Raw genomic sequence first — 16,991 nt, 5'->3', positions numbered from 1 at the left:
GGCGGGGCAGGAGGTTGGGGAGACTTTAAAAATGGTTGAGTGTGCCTTATTTTGAAAATTAATTTGAGATAGAAATAAAAGGTGACTGTTAAATGGTAAAAATACAGAGTAGGTGGGTTTTAAAAATGGAAGGAAATCTTGTATATTTTGTCACTAACAAGTCCTCCGTTCCTGTATAGAATTTTTCTAAAATTAAATATATTTTCCTATTTAAATCATAGCAATTATTGGAAATATTTAAGAGGAAGTTAAAACTTGTTTCTAACAGACATATACTCTGGGGAGAAGGAGGAGGGAAGGAAACAGATTCTGTATCACAGTTATTAAGTAGGTCTCACCAAATGCTGGTGAGGAAGGATGTGGAAGAATGAGGTCCCCCGTACACTGGTGACAGGGGCCACTCCGGAAAAGAGTTTGGCAGTTCCTTTCAAAACCAAAAAATGCACTTACCATATGACCCAGCAATTGCATTCTTGGGCATTTATCTCAAATAAATGATTTATTTTCATCCAGAAGCTGGTACACAAATGTTCATAGCAACTTTACTCACAGTATCCAAAAGTTGGAAGCGACCCAGGTGTCCTTCAGTGGGTGACTAGTCAAACTAACTGTGGTCCCTCCACACCGTGGACACAACTCGGCAACAAAAAGAAACAAATTATCAATATGAGCAACAGCTAAGATGAACCTCAAGAATATGCCAAGTGAAAAACGCCAGTCTCAGAAGGATATATATATACACATACCACATGATTTCATTTAGGTAGCATTTGTGAAATAACATGATCACAGATTTGGACTTAGGGAGGGGTAAGAGTGGAGGAAGGGGGAGGGGATGGTTACCAGAGGGCAACCGGAGGAGCCTTGTGGTAACAGTAATGTTGAACATCCTGATTGCGGTTGTTACACAAGCCTGCGTGTGTGATGAGCCTGGAGAGAGCTCCCCCGTCCTGTACACACACACACACGAGTGCATGCATGACTGGGGAAATCTGAATAAGCTCTGTGGAGTGTACCGATGTCTGTTTTTTCGGTTTTGATATTGTACCGTAACTGGATAGGATGTTAGCACTGGGGAGACTCGGGATGGGTGTGTGGGACCGCTCTGTTCATTTCTTGACGACATCCTATGAACCTGTAACTATTTCAGAGTAAAAAGTTAAAAAAACAGCAACTTGGGCTTCCCTGGTGGCGCAGTGGTTGAGAGTCCGCCTGCCGATGCAGGGCACACGGATTCGTGTCCCGGTCCGGGAAGGTCCCACATGCCGGGGAACGGCTGGGCCCGTGAGCCATGGCTGCTGAGCCTGCGCGTCCGGAGCCTGTGCTCCGCAACGGGAGAGGCCACAGCAGTGAGAGGCCCACACACTGCAAAAAAAAAAAAAAAAAAACAGCAACTCTTCCAGTGGTACAAAAAGAGAAAAAAAAAGACTGACTATTGCAATTTCATATGGTTCAAGGAGAAGATAATGTACACCAGGTGCTGATGAGCGTACATCAGAATGTTAGTTGTGCTCCTCCACTTACGGTGATTTCAGAGGGATTTTCACCTTACTATTTGTGCCTATTTTTTTTTTTTAATTTATTTTTGGCTGCATAGGGTCTTCGTTGCTGTGCACGGGTTTTCCCTAGTTGCAGCGAGCGGGGGCTATTCTTAGTTGCGGTGCGTGGGCTTCTCGTTGTGGTGGCTTCTCTTGTTGCGGAGCATGGGCTCTAGGCGCGCAGGCTTCAGTAGTTGTGGCACGTGGGCTCAGTAGTTGTGGCTCGCAGGCTTGAGTACAGGCTCAGTAGCTGTGGCGCACAGGCTTAGTTGCTCCACGGCATGTGGGATCTTCCTGGGCCAGGGCTCCAACCCGTGTCCCCTGCATCGGCAGGTGGATTCTTAACCACTGAGCCACCAGGGAAGTCCATGTGCTTTTTTATGATTAAAATTTTTTCCACAATGTACATGCATTGTTCATGCATCAAAAAAAAAACTTTTAAATAAATGGCAAATAATTAGAAGCATAAGAAAAATAATGGGTCCTATTTTAAAAATTCTGTCACAATGACAGAATTGTGTAGTAATTTAGTGATCATGTAGTTTGACAGCCTGTTGGCAGTTAAATTTTTGTCAAAAAACAGTTTAGGAAGGTACGTGTTTACCTACTTGTATTTAGAAATTTGTTTAGGAATTTACAGAGATTTCACATTTCTTCCTTGATCATATCATATGCATTTTAGTATCACAAAATTTGTATTCTCGATATAAAAACATCTAAATTGTAAATATTTAAATGATAGATTTAAAATCAATTCTTAGTCTTGCTTATTTATCTTGAATGAAAAATGTTCTCAACTTTAATATTATGTAGATTACCAGAATTTTTCATAACTCATATTTAATTAAATTTTATTGTTTTCTAACATTTTTGGATTGAAGATACTCTCAGTAAGTCCTTTTACGGAGAGGTTTGTCCTGGTTTTCTTCACATCATCCGTTTCTTTCTTCCCAGCAGCTCCAGGCTTTTTCAGTCATTCACACCTCACTGTCTTTTATTACTTATCAGCTCTGTTAAAAGGGCTTAGTTGTGGAATAAGTTGAAACTGTTCCTGAAATGAGCCTGATGGATTTTTTTTAATATCTCATATATACCTTTATGCCCCAATAAAACATTTAATTGAGAATTGATTATAACATCTTCACTGGTAATGGAATTTTTTGTTTTGTTTTGAGAAATTATCCAATTGAAATTGATAGTAGAGGCTAGAGTGGAAGTTGCAGTCAGATAAAACTTGAGCAATGACCTGGAGTTGAAATAAAGGAGACACAGATCTGGGTTGATAATGGAATTAAATAATTACTCCTGACTCCTGATAGAAAAACTACAGCATCTTTTATCTAAATTTTTGGTGTGTTTGGTTTTTCTTTTTAATCTTAAGGCTATTTGTTGAAGTTCATTAAAATCTTTGTATTTGTCTGGCTTTCCCCGGTATAATAAATGACATCTTCGATGGGAACAGTGGGTCATTTTTCCTTATAGAAAATGTTCTATAATTTCTATTTTTCCACAGTCGTTGTCCCAAAGTCAGATGCTCTTAAAACTTCTAGATTTGAAATATTCCCTCAGTGTCCTTCCATCATTTCTCCACTCCCAAATGTAGTTTCTTGTCAAAAGCTGAACCGATGATTCCAGAACAAACGACACAATCAGAGCATCCTTGCTCAGGCACGGCACGGAGCTGAGGGTGAATCTTCTTAGCTGCTGAGCAGGACAGTTATTTTTAATAACTGCCATGTGCTTTTTTTCATCATTGTCCTGAGTGTACAGCTGGTATAGAGTTAATGTACTTAGTTCTGTGATTCTAGCTTAGAGGTCAGCACTGAGATGTAAGGGGGGGGGCTCTCAAATAAAAGTGAGAAATGACAAAAGGTGCTTGGAAATGTTTCAGATAACTAGTGTGTAACATGTCTTAAAACTTAAAACAGTGCTTATTTTCCTTTAAGTCATTTTAAGTTCCCTAACCCAACCGCGTCCCCCCTTTTGTGAGGGCTAGAACATGATTACATTTCATTCCAATGTAAAAAACCTAAGACAAAATCTATAGAACTTATAATTCAGAAACACGAGAATTGAACTCCTGAAGCAGAAGTCTTGAGAAGAATGAAAGTTTTCAAGTTGCATAACTATATATCTCTGTATCTATAGAAAATCTTAGTTCAGTTGAAACAAGATATTCTTTAATGAAAACCCCTTTGATAATTTCTGCATTGATCTTTGTTTCTGAGCTTCCTATTTTGGAATTTTTTTTTTTAAAGAGTAATTGAACTTCGTTTGAAGTGTGTGAAGCGTACATAATCTATTCTAGGGTTGACTTATTCTAATGTACCTGGCAGTCATGAAGCATTTGATCAGATAGGTTGATGGCTGAAGTGAAATAAATGAAAAGACGTCCTATTGAGTTCCCTTTCTCCCTCGTAAAAGTACATGCTCAGTTCCTTGCACGTTTGTTAAGGGCGTTGATAGGTGACCCAGTCTGAAGTGTCTGAGTGGGGCTGAGAGTTGGGGTGATTCTCAGGGTCGTGCGCATCCTGCCTCATGGTAATATTTCGTATCATTTCCTTTTCCTAATAATAATGCTAGTATTAATATTAGCTGTCAGCTATTGGCAATACTGTGTGCCTGGTGATTCACGTGTTAACCTCATGTACTCCTGCCAACACCCGTATGAAATAAGTTCACCACTCTTGTACAGAGGAGGAAGTTGAGACCTAGAGAGGTTCAGTTAGTTGTAGCTGGTAATAGATATCCCTGCTTGGGTTTCTCGGGAAGCAGAGCCCGAGATTAGGATTTTCCTGCAGGAAGTTTGTGTAAGAGGTGATCCCGGGAAGCAGGGGTGAGGGGGCAAGGAGGAAACGTCGGTAAAGGGATGCATTGTTGAAGTCGCTGCTGCGATTCCACCAGGACCTCTGACAATTGTTCAGAATGGCTCCTAGAATTGTCCATCCAAAGGATGGGAGCCTGGGCATTGATACACTGGCTTCTGTCACCCATTGGGTGAGAGCTGCCTTAATTCCCCAGAACTTCTGGGCTAAGCTGACTTGTAGGTTCCCTGGGATTCAGAGGATACTCTGGCCACCCGCCCCCCCCCCGCCAATGAATTGAATTGGGACCTTGTGGGCATACAGATGAGCTCACACAGAGCTGCCTTTCAGAAATCAGAGGCAGGCTAAAGGGAGGTGGGATGACGTGCCCGAAGCATCTCAAGGCATCAAGGGGACGGGACCAAGCCCAGACTGCTTCCAAAACCTGTGCTCTTTCCAGACCATCTCCCTGTAAACAGAGATATGAGATGGGGGGCTGCAAGTCAGGGTGACATGAAAATTCAGAGAATGCCCATAGTGATTATCATATGTGAGAAGACTGCACGTCGTCATCGTTGTACATGTGATTACGCGTCGTCGGGATGATTTACTTTCCCGTCTGTGTTGCTTTGCTTAATATTAGCATTCCTTGCATATATGAAGATTAGGATACAAGAAGAATATCCAGAATATTCTAAATATTGAGGGATATTTGGGATTAAAAATATACTCCATTATCAAGTTTTTAAGATCTACACATACAGGATCATGTTGTACCCGGGAGCTGTGACACGAGGTGTTGAGTATTTGTGGAGGGAATGGCTAAAGTCGATCATGTGGGACCTCCAAGACTATTGTTCATTGTAAATTCTGGGGGTTTTTTTTTTGGTTAAAAATCACTTGGTAACACCATGAAGACTTTCTTATTAAGATTTTTTATTTAATTTTTAATAGATGACGTATAGCATTGTGTACGTTTAAGGTGTACAACATGTTGACCACTGTGGAGTCGCTCACACCTCCATCATGTCACATAATTACCATGTCTTTTTTGTGGTGGGACCATTTAAGATCTAGTCTCATAGAAACTGTGAGGAATATAATACGATGTTGCTGACTGTGGGCCCAGTCATACTCCTCTTCTACCTGCAGGTTTGCGCCCTTGGACCAGCATCTCCCCAGCTCCTCCACCCGCTCTCCCCCAGTAACCACCACTCTGCTGTTTCTGTTATGAGTTCAACGTTTTTAGGTTCCATGTATAAGTGAGATCATACAGTATATGTCTGTGTCTGACTTATCTCACATAGTATAATGTCCTCAAGGCACACCTGTGTTCTCTCACAGCAGGATTTCCTTCTTTCTCATGGCTGAATAATATTCCTTTGTGTATATGTACCACATCTTCTTTATCCATTCAGATACTGACAGACACTTAAACTGTTTCCGTATGTTGGCTATTGTGAACGATGCTGCAGTGAGCACGGGAGTGCAGATTTCTTTTTGATGTCCTGTTTTCATTTCCTTTAGATAAATATCCAGAAGTGGAATTAATGGATCATATGTTCGTTCTATTTTTAATTGTTTGAGGAACCTTCATGCTGTTTTCCATGGTGGCTGCACCAGTTTACAGTCCCACCAACAGCGCATGAGGGCTCCCTTTCCTCTACATCCTCACCAACACTTGTTATCTCTTGGCTTTTTGGTGATGGCTGTTCTAACCTGTGATGGGGTTCTCTGCTCAGGGTCTCACAGCCTGGAATCAGGGGTTGACCAGGCTGCAAGGAATCTGTTTTCCAAGCTCGTTCAGGTTGTTGGTAGAGTCCTGGCTCCTTGTGGTGGTAGGACTGAGGTCTCCATTTTCAGGCTGGGCAGTCAGCCTGGGGTGGCTTTCAGCTCCTGGACACACCTTCAGTCCTTGTTAGGCCTCTCCATCTTCAAAGCCATGTCAGACCCCTTCTGTGCTCACATCTCTTCTCCTGGAAAAGTCCAGGCCCACCCAGACGACCTCTCTCTCATAAAGTCAGCTGTGCCACAGAGAGTACCCTAATCACGAGTCCTGGGGTCCTCTGGGCTGTGCATCTGGGGGCAGAGTTCCTGGGGGCTGTCTTCGAATCCTGCCCACCGCACCCCGTGAAGAACAAAGGACTGGAGAGTTAGAAGCAGATTCAGAACCGACCCTCGGCCCGTGTACAGGATGAATAGTGCTTGCATCACCTGTCTTCCCCGTGCAGCCTGGGGAAGGGAGAGCCGCCAGTGGGCCACCTGGGAAGGTGAATTCAGGCTTCCTGCTGGCGCCGAGGCTCAGGCTCATCGTATTACAGCTCTTCCTGGCGTGACTGACGCAGCCCTCGCCGGAATGTAAAGTTCTTATGTTTCACGTCAGTCCTGGGGTAACATGTCTATCCCAAATACAGTATGTGGCTCAGCAAGGTTAACTGACTCAGCCAAGTGGCTGGTTCACGGACAGCAAAGCCACGACCAGGCGCTCTTCTCACAGACTCCGGTGGCCACGTGCTGGCTCCGCAACCAGCGTTTACTGAGTGCCTCCTGAGGCCGGGCTGGGTGAGGTTAAGGTGGACGGTGGTCACGGTCCTCCAGGAGCCCCGGCTCTCCACCTGTTGTGCTGCAGTCAGGGGGCCAGATGTGAACCCGTGAGTCGGTATTTATACCCATTCCGGTCTCAGTCCTTTTCCAAACCCTGCCTGACCCCAATTATTCTGTGTCCTTAGCTGAACTCGATGCGGAGCACGCCCAGAAGGTCCTGGACATGGAGCAAACCCAGCAAATGAAGCTGAGGGAGCGGCAGAAGTTCTTTGAGGAAGCCTTCCAGCAGGACATGGAGCAGTACCTCTCCACGGGCTACCTGCAGACAGCAGAGAGGCGAGGCAAGTCAGGAGCGGGCCCCGCGCTGTGTGTGGCTAGGGTGCTGCCTCCAGAGCGGGGCTGGGACAGAGGCTCAAAGGGGATGCGTCCTGCCGTCTTTGTCTTGCCGTTGCCTCTTCTTGTAGTTCTAGGCTTTTGTTGAAGATATTTAGAAAACATGGAATACATTTTTTTAAAACATTAAAAAGACAAAACAAACATTGGCCATAATTCTGTAGCACAGAATCCCTAATCCCTGTTACTGTTTTAGGGGGATTCTCTCTTGTGCCTATTTATATAGACTGTACACATATCTGGCTTTGTATCTAACTTTCCTTCATGGTGTATGGGGATCTTTCCCCTACATTATTAAAAATCCTTTGAAAGGGTATGTTTTAAAAGCGGCATCTTCATGGTCAGGACATATCCTAACAGTTTCCTAGCTGGACACTTAAGATTCTTTGCCTCTGTAAGTCGTGCTGTGATGTACATCTAGATGCATCTGATGGTTCCCAAGGACACGCTGAGGGGCACAGGAGTTGGATTCCAGGCCCCTTCACCAGCCTCTCCTTCCCAGGACCTGGTGCCTGTGGAGGAGTGGTCTGGGCGGGCAGCTGACGTTTCCTCTCTGGCCAGCGCAGGAGCAGTGGGCAGTGTGTACAGGCATCCTGGGCTTCCCCGCTTACCTGCCCTCCATCCTCCTGGAAGCCCCTGCTCCTCCCAAACCTCTGTGCTCATTCTTCCTCTTTTGCCTGGCCCTGGCCTTTGCTCTCCATACCCTGCCCCTCATGGAAGCTGCTCCCAATTTATCTGTTACCCTCCCTCTGTTCCTTCCTTCTCTATGTGCTCCCCAAGGAGAGGTTAAAGAAATCAAAGAATGAGGAAGGAAAAGAATGTAGAGAAAACGGACTAATAGGCGTGACTTAGAATGACTGACGGATGCGCTGACAGTGCTTCTTGAAGTGAGGGGATGGTACAGATTTGTTCAACTGCTTCATCTCCAGTCAGCTCGCCCTCTGTGTGTCCCACTGATGGAGAGTCTGTCTTCATCTGGGAAAGTCAGACTGCATGTTCCCTCAGAGTACGTGTGCTATTCAGTTTCTTTAATGTTTGGCGCTGGTTATGGAGAGAGCCATCCCTGTTCACTCCAGGGATCTGTGTCATGTTGTGGGCAGCAGCTGAGAAGGACACCACCCTAGTCTGCTTGGGCTACTACAACAAAACAACACAGACTGGTAGCTTATACACAACAGGGCTGGAGGCTGGAAGTCTGTGGTCAAGGTGCTGGCTGATTTGGTTCCGAGAGGTCTGCAGCTGGTCCTCACTTGACAGGGAGAGCATCTCTGGTGCCTCTTCCTAGGACAGCACTAACCCCATCCTCAGGGCCCCACCCTCATGACCTCTAGAATAATCACCTCCCAAAGGCCCACCTCCAGAAACCATCACACTGGGGTTAGGGCTTCACCATAGGAATTTGGGCAGGTGGGGGGGCACCCAAACATTTAGTCCATAACACACACACCCTGGCAAATCTGACCCACAGATCTGAGCACAGTGAGACATTATGCCGAGAGGGCATGGGGAGGTGGGACAGTGAAGAAAAGAGCAGTAGAGACGCTAATGCTTGTTCAGTTTAGTTCAGCAGACATTTCCTGAGCACCTGCTAAGTGCTCAGCAGAGGCAAAGAGAATATGAAAGTGCCTCTTAGGAGAGCCCATCCTCAGGGGATGAGGACACAGCAGAAGCTGCAGCTTCAGAAGTCCCTCTTTGTTGGCTGTGAGCACACTGAGACAGGGATGGGCTGTTACTGTCAGGTCTTTGTGGGCAAAGAGAAGGAAGGGCTCAGTCAAGACGTGTTGAACAGATAGCAATTAAGTATTAAGGAATTGAATTTTCATGGTTTCAAGCACCTAAAAAAATGTCCTTCAAGTTTCAAAAAACTGTTGAGCTTTTTTTTTTTCAAGGTAAAAGAGAGGGCCACACATACATTGCCAATATGTGTGGTTTTGAAAGCACTGAGGAAGAAAATTGGAGGCCTTAGGCTTTTCAGCTTCCTGCTTCAGCTGGAGCAGAAAAGATGTTCACAGATAACAAACAGGCCTCTCCACACAAGGCTGTCCAGGGCCATCCCTTAGACTTCCCAGCCTGGGAGTCACACATCCCTTCCTTACAGCACATTCCTCTCCAAGGATGAACATTCTTTCATTTAGAAGAATCAATCAAAATAAGAATCTCTACAGTGAACCTGGTATTTTACACTCATTCCACTAAATCCGAAATAGCAGTCTGAATTTTTCTCTCTTTCCAAAGCATCATTTTTTAGTTAAGACAAAGGCATGGAAAGTTTTATCCAGAAAATGATCTAAGGGTGAAGGGACATCTGTGCCCACTGGGATTGGAGCAATGGGGACCTGGGGCCCACGCATGCCCAGCAGCTCCAAGTGCCATTAGGACGTGATGAGGTATTTTGTAAGACCCTGATGCAGGTTTTCTCTTCCACCTGACAAGACTCCCATTTTCTCAGAAAAATATCTATTGCTTTCACTTTGTCGCTAAGCACCTGGGTATCCTGACAGTGTGTAGTTAGTTGTGACCACATCCCTCGCCTTGAAGATGTCCTGTCTGTACCTGTGTGTTCCCACTGTTAGACCTTGGGTTCCTGGCATCTCTGCTGGGCTGGTAGTTGTCAAATCTTGTGTGGCCAGGGGCGCCCCCTGTGCCCTCAGACACTCTGACTCAGCCCCTGGGTGTCCCAGTGCCTGGGGAGGGCAGGAGGATGTTTGGGCTAGTGATAAACCCCGTAGGTCTGGGGTAGGGCCCAAGAATGTGCATTTCCCACAAGTTCCCAGGTGATGCCGAGGCTGCTGGTCTGGGGTCCACATCTTGAGAACCACTTCTTTAGGGCACAGAACGAGGACAGTCATAGGACAAGCATATCTAATTGTACTGGATTCTGTCACAGCTTACAGTCTCCCAGAAGCTGTATGTGCGTGCTCTACTCACTCCACAGCTTTGTCAACACTTGGTAGTGTCAGTTAAAATTTTTCACAAATTTAGATGTATGAAATGATACTTTATTTTGGCTTTAATCTGCAGTTCCTTGATTGTCCGTTTTTCTACTGGTTGGTTGTCTTCCTTTAGAGTCTTACACTCGTCGTATCGGCCTTTTCTGATGATGTCTGGTGCAGATACCTTCTCTCAATCTGTGGCTTCTCTATTCTAGTGTGGCCTTTGCTGAATGTGTTTATTTTTAAGCTTTGCCCACTTTATTTTCTTACTTATGGTTTGTACTTGTGTCTTGTTTAGGCAGTCCTTCCCTCCAAGTTATAAGGATACTCTGCTGTGTTTTATTCTAAAAGTTTCTATGTTTTCCATTTTATATATTTGGGCCCTAAATCCACGACCAGTTTGTTTTTGTGTGCATTGTGAGGTAAGGATCTGACTTTAATTCTTCACAGCAGTAACGGTCTATCTCAGCACCAGTGTTCTCTCCCCTGCTCACATGGTCTTCTGTCAGTTTCAGGACAACTGAGTCTTTTCTAGGCTTTCTTTTCTATTCCAGTCTTCTGTTTGTCTGGCCTTGAGCCAAACCTTACTATCTTAATTTTAATTCTTCATTAAATAGTGGTTCTCAACCAGGGGCAACTTTGTCCCCTCGGGGACCCATGGCAACGTCTGGAGAGTTCTCTTTGTTGTGATTGGGGGGGGGGGTCTGTGAGTGTCTGTTTCAAAAGGCTTCTAAATTGGCTTGTTCAGATGTTTCCTGTTAATACTCAATTTTGGATTGCTTCATCATCAAAGAGGTACATTAGATCTTCATTTCCCCCATGATTATGGACTTGTTACCATTTTCCTTGTGATTCTCCTGTATTTTGCTTTATAAAAACAACCACAAAATATATAGTCACATAGAAATTCTGAATTACCTTCCTAGTGAATTGAACCATTAAAAAAATCACTAAGTGGGGGCTTCCCTAGTGGTGCAGTGGTTAAGAATCCGCCTGCCAATGCAGGGGACATGGGTTCGAGCCCTGGTCCGAGAAGGTCCCACATGCCGCGGAGCAACTAAGCCCGTGCGCGACAACTACTGAGCCTGTGCTCTAGAGCCCGCAGGTCACAACCACTGAGCCCGTGCGCCTACAGCCCGTGCTCCGCAACAAGAGAAGCCACTGCAGTGAGAAGCCTGCGCACCACACGAAGAGTAGCCCCTGCTCGCTGCAACTAGAGAAAGCCCGCGCATGGCAGCGAAGACCCGATGCAGCCAAAAATAAATAGAATTACTTAATTTAAAAGAAAAGGAACAAACTACTGATACATGCTGTAGTGTGGATAAACCTCCATAAAAAAAAAAAAAGCCACTAAGTGCTGTATTTTACCCCAATAATGCTTTTGTTTCCCCTTCAAGTCTATTTTTTTGGATATTTATATAGCCATGTCAGCTTTCTTCAAGTTAATTAGTTGTTTGCCCACTTCCCATTTTTCCTTAAATTTTTTTTAATGTTCCTGTTCTTATATTTTAGGAATGTCTCTTACAAACAGAATAACTAGATTTTATCACTTACAGGAAATATTTCCAGGAAAATAGAAAGCACCAAATCAGATGACAGTAATGAAGCCTGGCAGGCACTGATCGCAGCAAATGTAAAGGAACCAAATTTGACACGTATTATAAAACTGGCTTCGTTACCATCTTATTTGGTGCTATTTTCCTGCAAGTGTTCCCTATGCTTTTGGTCCAATTATTTTTCTCCCCTCTTTAAGAGAATGGCATAGACAGAAAAAACGGGAGACTCTGCTCCTTTCAAAACTGAAGTTAAAGCCAGGCTGAAACACCACGAAGGACTCCACAGTCACAAAGAAAACCCGCGTTTTCCCCACCTTCTCCCCGACAGGAGCGCAGCCCCCAGAGGCACGACCTTGACCCCTGTGCACTCATGTCCCCCTGACGGGTCAGCCTTGCAGGAGCCCCGGGGCAACACCGCCCCGGTGTCCCCTGTGAAGTGGCCGTGATTCCTGCATGGCCTAGGGTGACAGTGATGGCACATGTCACCCGGCTCCTCTGCCTTGGATGTTGCCACCTTGAGTGCGATGTTGTCTCAACTGCAACAAGCTTTACTTGCTGTAGTGCTAAGCCTTCATGATTTCTTGTGCCCAGAGACGATCAGATTCCCACCTTCCTGCCAGACACAAAAGGGATCTGGCTCTCGTCAAGCCGCCTCTCCTGTCATTATCGTCCAGTCTTTCCAATTCAGCTGGAGTAAATTCCCCGAATTTGATACTATTATGATTATTTTACTCAGAGTTTTATATATACTCACAGACTTACATGTCTCTTCCGTGCACTTCGGCCTCCCTCCCGGGACCCATGCCCTCTTCCCTCCTCCTGTGGTCCGACCCTCGCTGAGAGCAGGCGTAGGGGGGACTTGTATCTCACACTTGATCTTAAGAGATATTTACTTCACCTCTTTGAATTTATTATTCCACTGTCTTCTGACTCCGGTTGCTGAGCTGTAGGTCTAATTATTTCCTGATCTTTCCTAATCTGCTCTTTCTCTTTGATGGTCATCATTTCGCCGCAGTGGATTAGGTGAGGGTCTCTTTCATCTGTCTTGCTGGAATATATTTTGTTCCTAAACCCTGCGTGTCTGATCCTTCAGCAAATCTGGACGATAATCAGCCTCAGCGAATACTGCTGGTCCCTAGAGTCTCCATTCTCATTCTGCAACTGCCAATATGTAAACTTTTGCATTTTCCATTTCTCTTAAGCTCTTTCATACTTCCCACTTATTTCGTTCACTATTGGCTCTCACCTCTTTAACTTGTGCCCGAAGTTCTAAATTTCAGTGATTTTTCCTATTTGGAAGTTATTTGGCTTTTTTTCAAATGCCTGACCTGATTTTTGACACCTTGTTCATTGTTTGATTCAATCTTTTCTTTCTTTAAAATATTTAAAGCCACTTTGAATTCTCGGGAAAAGATGCTAATAGTCTTTGTTTCTGCTGGCCCTCACTCATAGTGACATGTGTACTGTAAATTCCGGATTGGATTGGATTTTGTGTTGAGTTTATGTGCCTTTGAGACCCTGGGTTAAGGATGTGTCCACATCCAGAAATTTCTATTTGCTTGTGACAGGCAGCGTCATGCCTGGGATGATTTGAGTTACCTGGCTTGTAGTTTCTGGACCACAGAGGCAGTTTAAATATGAATGCCAGACCCTAGAGGCACCCCTCACTGTGCCCAGGCTCAGACTTCTAGTCCTATAGTGTCTTTCTGCTGGTGGGCTGATTTTTTTTTTTTTAACATCTTTATTGGAGTGTAATTGCTTTACAATGGTGTTAGTTTCTGCTTTGTAACAAAATGAGTCAGTTATACATATGTTCCCATATGTCTTCCCTCTTGCATCTCCCTCCCTCCCACCCTCCCTATCCCACCCCTCCAGGCGGTCACAAAGCACCGAGCTGATCTCCCTGTGCTATGCGGCTGCTTCCCACTAGCTATCTACCTTACGTTTGGTAGTGTATATATGTCCATGTCTGTCTCTCGCTTTGTCACAGCTCACCCTTCCCCCTCCCCATATCCTCAAGTCCATTCTCTAGTAGGTCTGTGTCTTTATTCCTGTCTTACCCCTAGGTTCTTCATGACATTTTTTCCCCTTAAATTCCATATATATGTGTTAGCATACGGTATTTGTCTTTCTCTTTCTGACTTACTTTTCACTCTGTATGACAGACTCTAGGTCCATCCACCTCATTACAAGTAGCTCAATTTCGTTTCTTTTTATAGCTGAGTAATATTCCATTGTATATATGTGCCACATCTTCTTTATCCATTCATCTGATGATGGGCACTTAGGTTGCTTCCATCTCCGGGCTACTGTAAATAGAGCTGCAATGAACATTGTGGTACGTGACTCTTTCTAAATGATGGTTTTCTCAGGGTATGCCCAGTAGTGGGACTGCTGGGTCGTATGGTAGCTCTATTTGTAGTTTCAGGACCCTCCATACTGTTCTCCACAGTGGGCTGATTCTCTTTCTAGTCTGTGCTTTCACTGCAGGGAGCTCTTGGTTGCAACTCGCCGGCTTGCAGATGCTCAAACTTTGCTGTTAAGATGAAGAGGTAGAGAAATGTCACAAGGGCAGAGAAGACTTCAAATGGAATTGTAGTAAAGCTGGGGGCAACCACAGCCAGAGGTGTCTGGCAGGAATGTCAGCCTCTCTGAGTCAGCGCCCACCTCCGAAGCCAAGAATTGTCTGATGCAGAAAGGGTTACCTTCGGCACCTGCAGCAGGAGGGCTGGGGGTGAAAAGGAAAACTGCTGTGGCAGGTGTAAGAGGTAATAGTAACCAAGGTTAAGCCAGGATGGACTTAAAGTACCAAACTGGGACATGTCAATAATACACTGCTCCAAAGTCTATTTTAAAAGTCTGGAGTAGCGGGAGATATCTTACACCTAGAAAACACAATGTGCTCTTAGCCTAACACAGTGGAAGCTCACCTTTTAAAGTGTTATTAAATGACAGATGGTCTAACCTCTTCCTGTGCTGGTCTCCCCAGAGCCCATGGGCAGCATGTCATCCATGGAAGTGAATGTGGACCTGCTGGAGCAAATGGACCTGGTGGACATCTCTGACCAGGAGGCCCTGGACGTCTTCCTGAACTCCGGTGGCGAGGGGAGCACTGTGCTGTCCCCTGTCCCAGGTAGGGGTGACAAGTCTGCACACACTGAGTCACACCTAGTTCCATGACTTCCCTGCACGTGGAGAACCGATACAGGGCGGTTCGGTTGCACAAGGCGTGCGCAGATCTTCTTGCCCCACTAACCCATTCCACGCACAGTCTGGCCTCACAGAAGTGGACAGATGAAACACTGGCTGTTGTGGTTGTGAATTTCTCAGCGACTCTCAGGGCTTTACCCAGACACCTTCAGTGAACAGGGAGCTTTCTTAAATTGTGTGTTCTTTCTCCTCTGGCTCGCAAGTTAATTTGAGTGTGGTTTTTGTGGCTAAGCACTAGAATTTGGGGGAGGTGGGAGCTCTCCTGTGTGGCTTCCCCTCCCCCATTCGGCAGGTATTTGATCTCTGCTGTGGTCAAGGCCAAGGTTTGTGTTCAGCACTCAGCTTGTATTTTAAAAATTAGTCGCAACCCTGTGGGCATGTTACCTCCATTTAATGCCTTTCCGAAATTCCATGTTCATTCGATGTGTACTTACTGAGGCTTTGGCCCTATACCTGGACTCAATTTATTTTAAATTTCGGACCATTCCTTCTGGGTGGGTGGTCTTCGCAGACGCCATTACAGAGAACGCGTTTAAGTTTCTGCCACGTACAAAAGAGGGAAAGGCCAGCCCTTCAGCAGCGCCTGCCCCTTCGCTGGTGGCCCCACTCCATGGGCTACCATCCTCACAATTGAGGCCCGGGGCTTCCTGTCCACGTGTGTCTCTAAGGTCTCCACAAAGCAGCTCCGTCTGTCGTCTCCCCTTCCCGGGAACTGCGTGAGCAGTGCCGTCCCGGGGAGGGAGGCCCTTGTCCCGCCGAGAAGGCTGGCCCCTTCCCTGGGTCAGGAAGAGACTCCATCACTTGCGTATGGTTTTGATTCCTTGAAGAGGATCCACAAGGGTTTTCTCCTAACGTCCATTTCTTTGCATTATTTCAAAGGATATAAAGAGGTAAATCTAGATTATCAAGGTTACCAGGAATGTTCCTCAAAGAAATGCAGTGTTCACGGTTTGGCCTTGAGCACAGTGCTTTACTGGATGCTGGAAAGGGTTCGGGATCTTTCCATGTGTCACAGGTGGCAGAAGGGTCAGCTCGGGGCCCTGGGCTGCCTCGGGCGTCACCTAGCTCAGCATTTTCTGGGGGCAGTTCCTGCACTGCCGTGGGGCCTGGTTCTGCAGCCTGCATGTCACAGGAACAGAGAACTCCCACCCGCTTTATATTCTATGCAAGTTCAAATGACCATCTTCAGGGGCAGTTCTCAGATGCAGCACTTTTAGGACAGGCTCGCCTCTGCTTTATTTTGCAGGGCCTGAAGTGAGCCCCGGTCAGGACGAAGTTACTCTTCAGGTTCCAAATGCCTCCCGAGCCACCCGGCTGTCCTCATCTGCACCCTGCACTGACCCAACTGCCCAGGACCCCAGCGAAGTGGGGGAGTCCCCCGTGGTCCAGTCTGACGAGGAGGGAGTCGAGGTGGACACCGCCCTTGCCACCTTACACACTGACGACAGTGACTCCTAAACCCGGGTGTCCGCGCTCTGGCCACCTTCAGAGGACGACACAGCTGTGCCCAGAGGCCCGCGGGGAAGGCAGGTGGATTTAGGGAGGCTCTCGATTTTTACGCAGTTGCCAATGACATGTGAGAAACTGACTGAAACAACAGCTACAATAAAGTTTGAGGACCGCAAACACAGCCAGTTTGTACAGAAGGGCTGCTAAACACGCGCGTTCTGCAGGCCTCACCGTGCGGGCTAGGCAGGAAAGTCGGTGTCCACGCCGGCTCGGCACTGAACGGCGAAGCCCTTTACAGGCAGGAAGCTGTGCTTCCTCTCGGCTCTAACCAAGTTTGGGTTTTCATCTGGTCATTACAAAAATTATGAAGTCCAACAAGCACGGCCTACCTTAATAGAGCACACACCCGGGCCCCGAGGAAGAGAGAGAAACCGAAGCCAAGCCCACAGGCCATCGCTCCTGGCGGGACCCCGCTCCCCCAGGGACGTGTTTTCCCCTCTCCCTGCTCGCTCACAGCCCGCAGACGAGGGGCAGGCTGGCGCGAGGAGGGGCGGCTGTGGCCCT

The 16,991-nt window shown here is 46.2% G+C and overlaps 1 protein-coding gene across 1 annotated transcript in view; it reads left to right on the top strand.

The window, feature by feature from the left end:
* The window catches only part of DTNBP1 (dystrobrevin binding protein 1), a 105,836-nt gene extending 89,228 nt beyond the window's left edge, over window positions 1–16,608 (top strand). Inside the window, exons 7-9 of the mRNA XM_024764246.1 lie at window positions 7,072–7,227; window positions 14,758–14,901; window positions 16,225–16,608. Coding sequence (XP_024620014.1) covers window positions 7,072–7,227; window positions 14,758–14,901; window positions 16,225–16,436 — 512 coding nt within the window. The 3' untranslated portion in view covers window positions 16,437–16,608. The remainder of the gene's footprint in view (window positions 1–7,071; window positions 7,228–14,757; window positions 14,902–16,224) is intronic.
* Window positions 16,609–16,991: the final 383 nt, after the last annotated feature.

Source organism: Neophocaena asiaeorientalis, unplaced genomic scaffold, assembly GCF_003031525.2.
Source record: "Neophocaena asiaeorientalis asiaeorientalis breed wild unplaced genomic scaffold, Neophocaena_asiaeorientalis_V1.1 scaffold427, whole genome shotgun sequence".
Lineage (NCBI taxonomy): Eukaryota > Metazoa > Chordata > Mammalia > Artiodactyla > Phocoenidae > Neophocaena > Neophocaena asiaeorientalis.
This window is presented reverse-complemented; position numbering and strand designations above follow the sequence as displayed.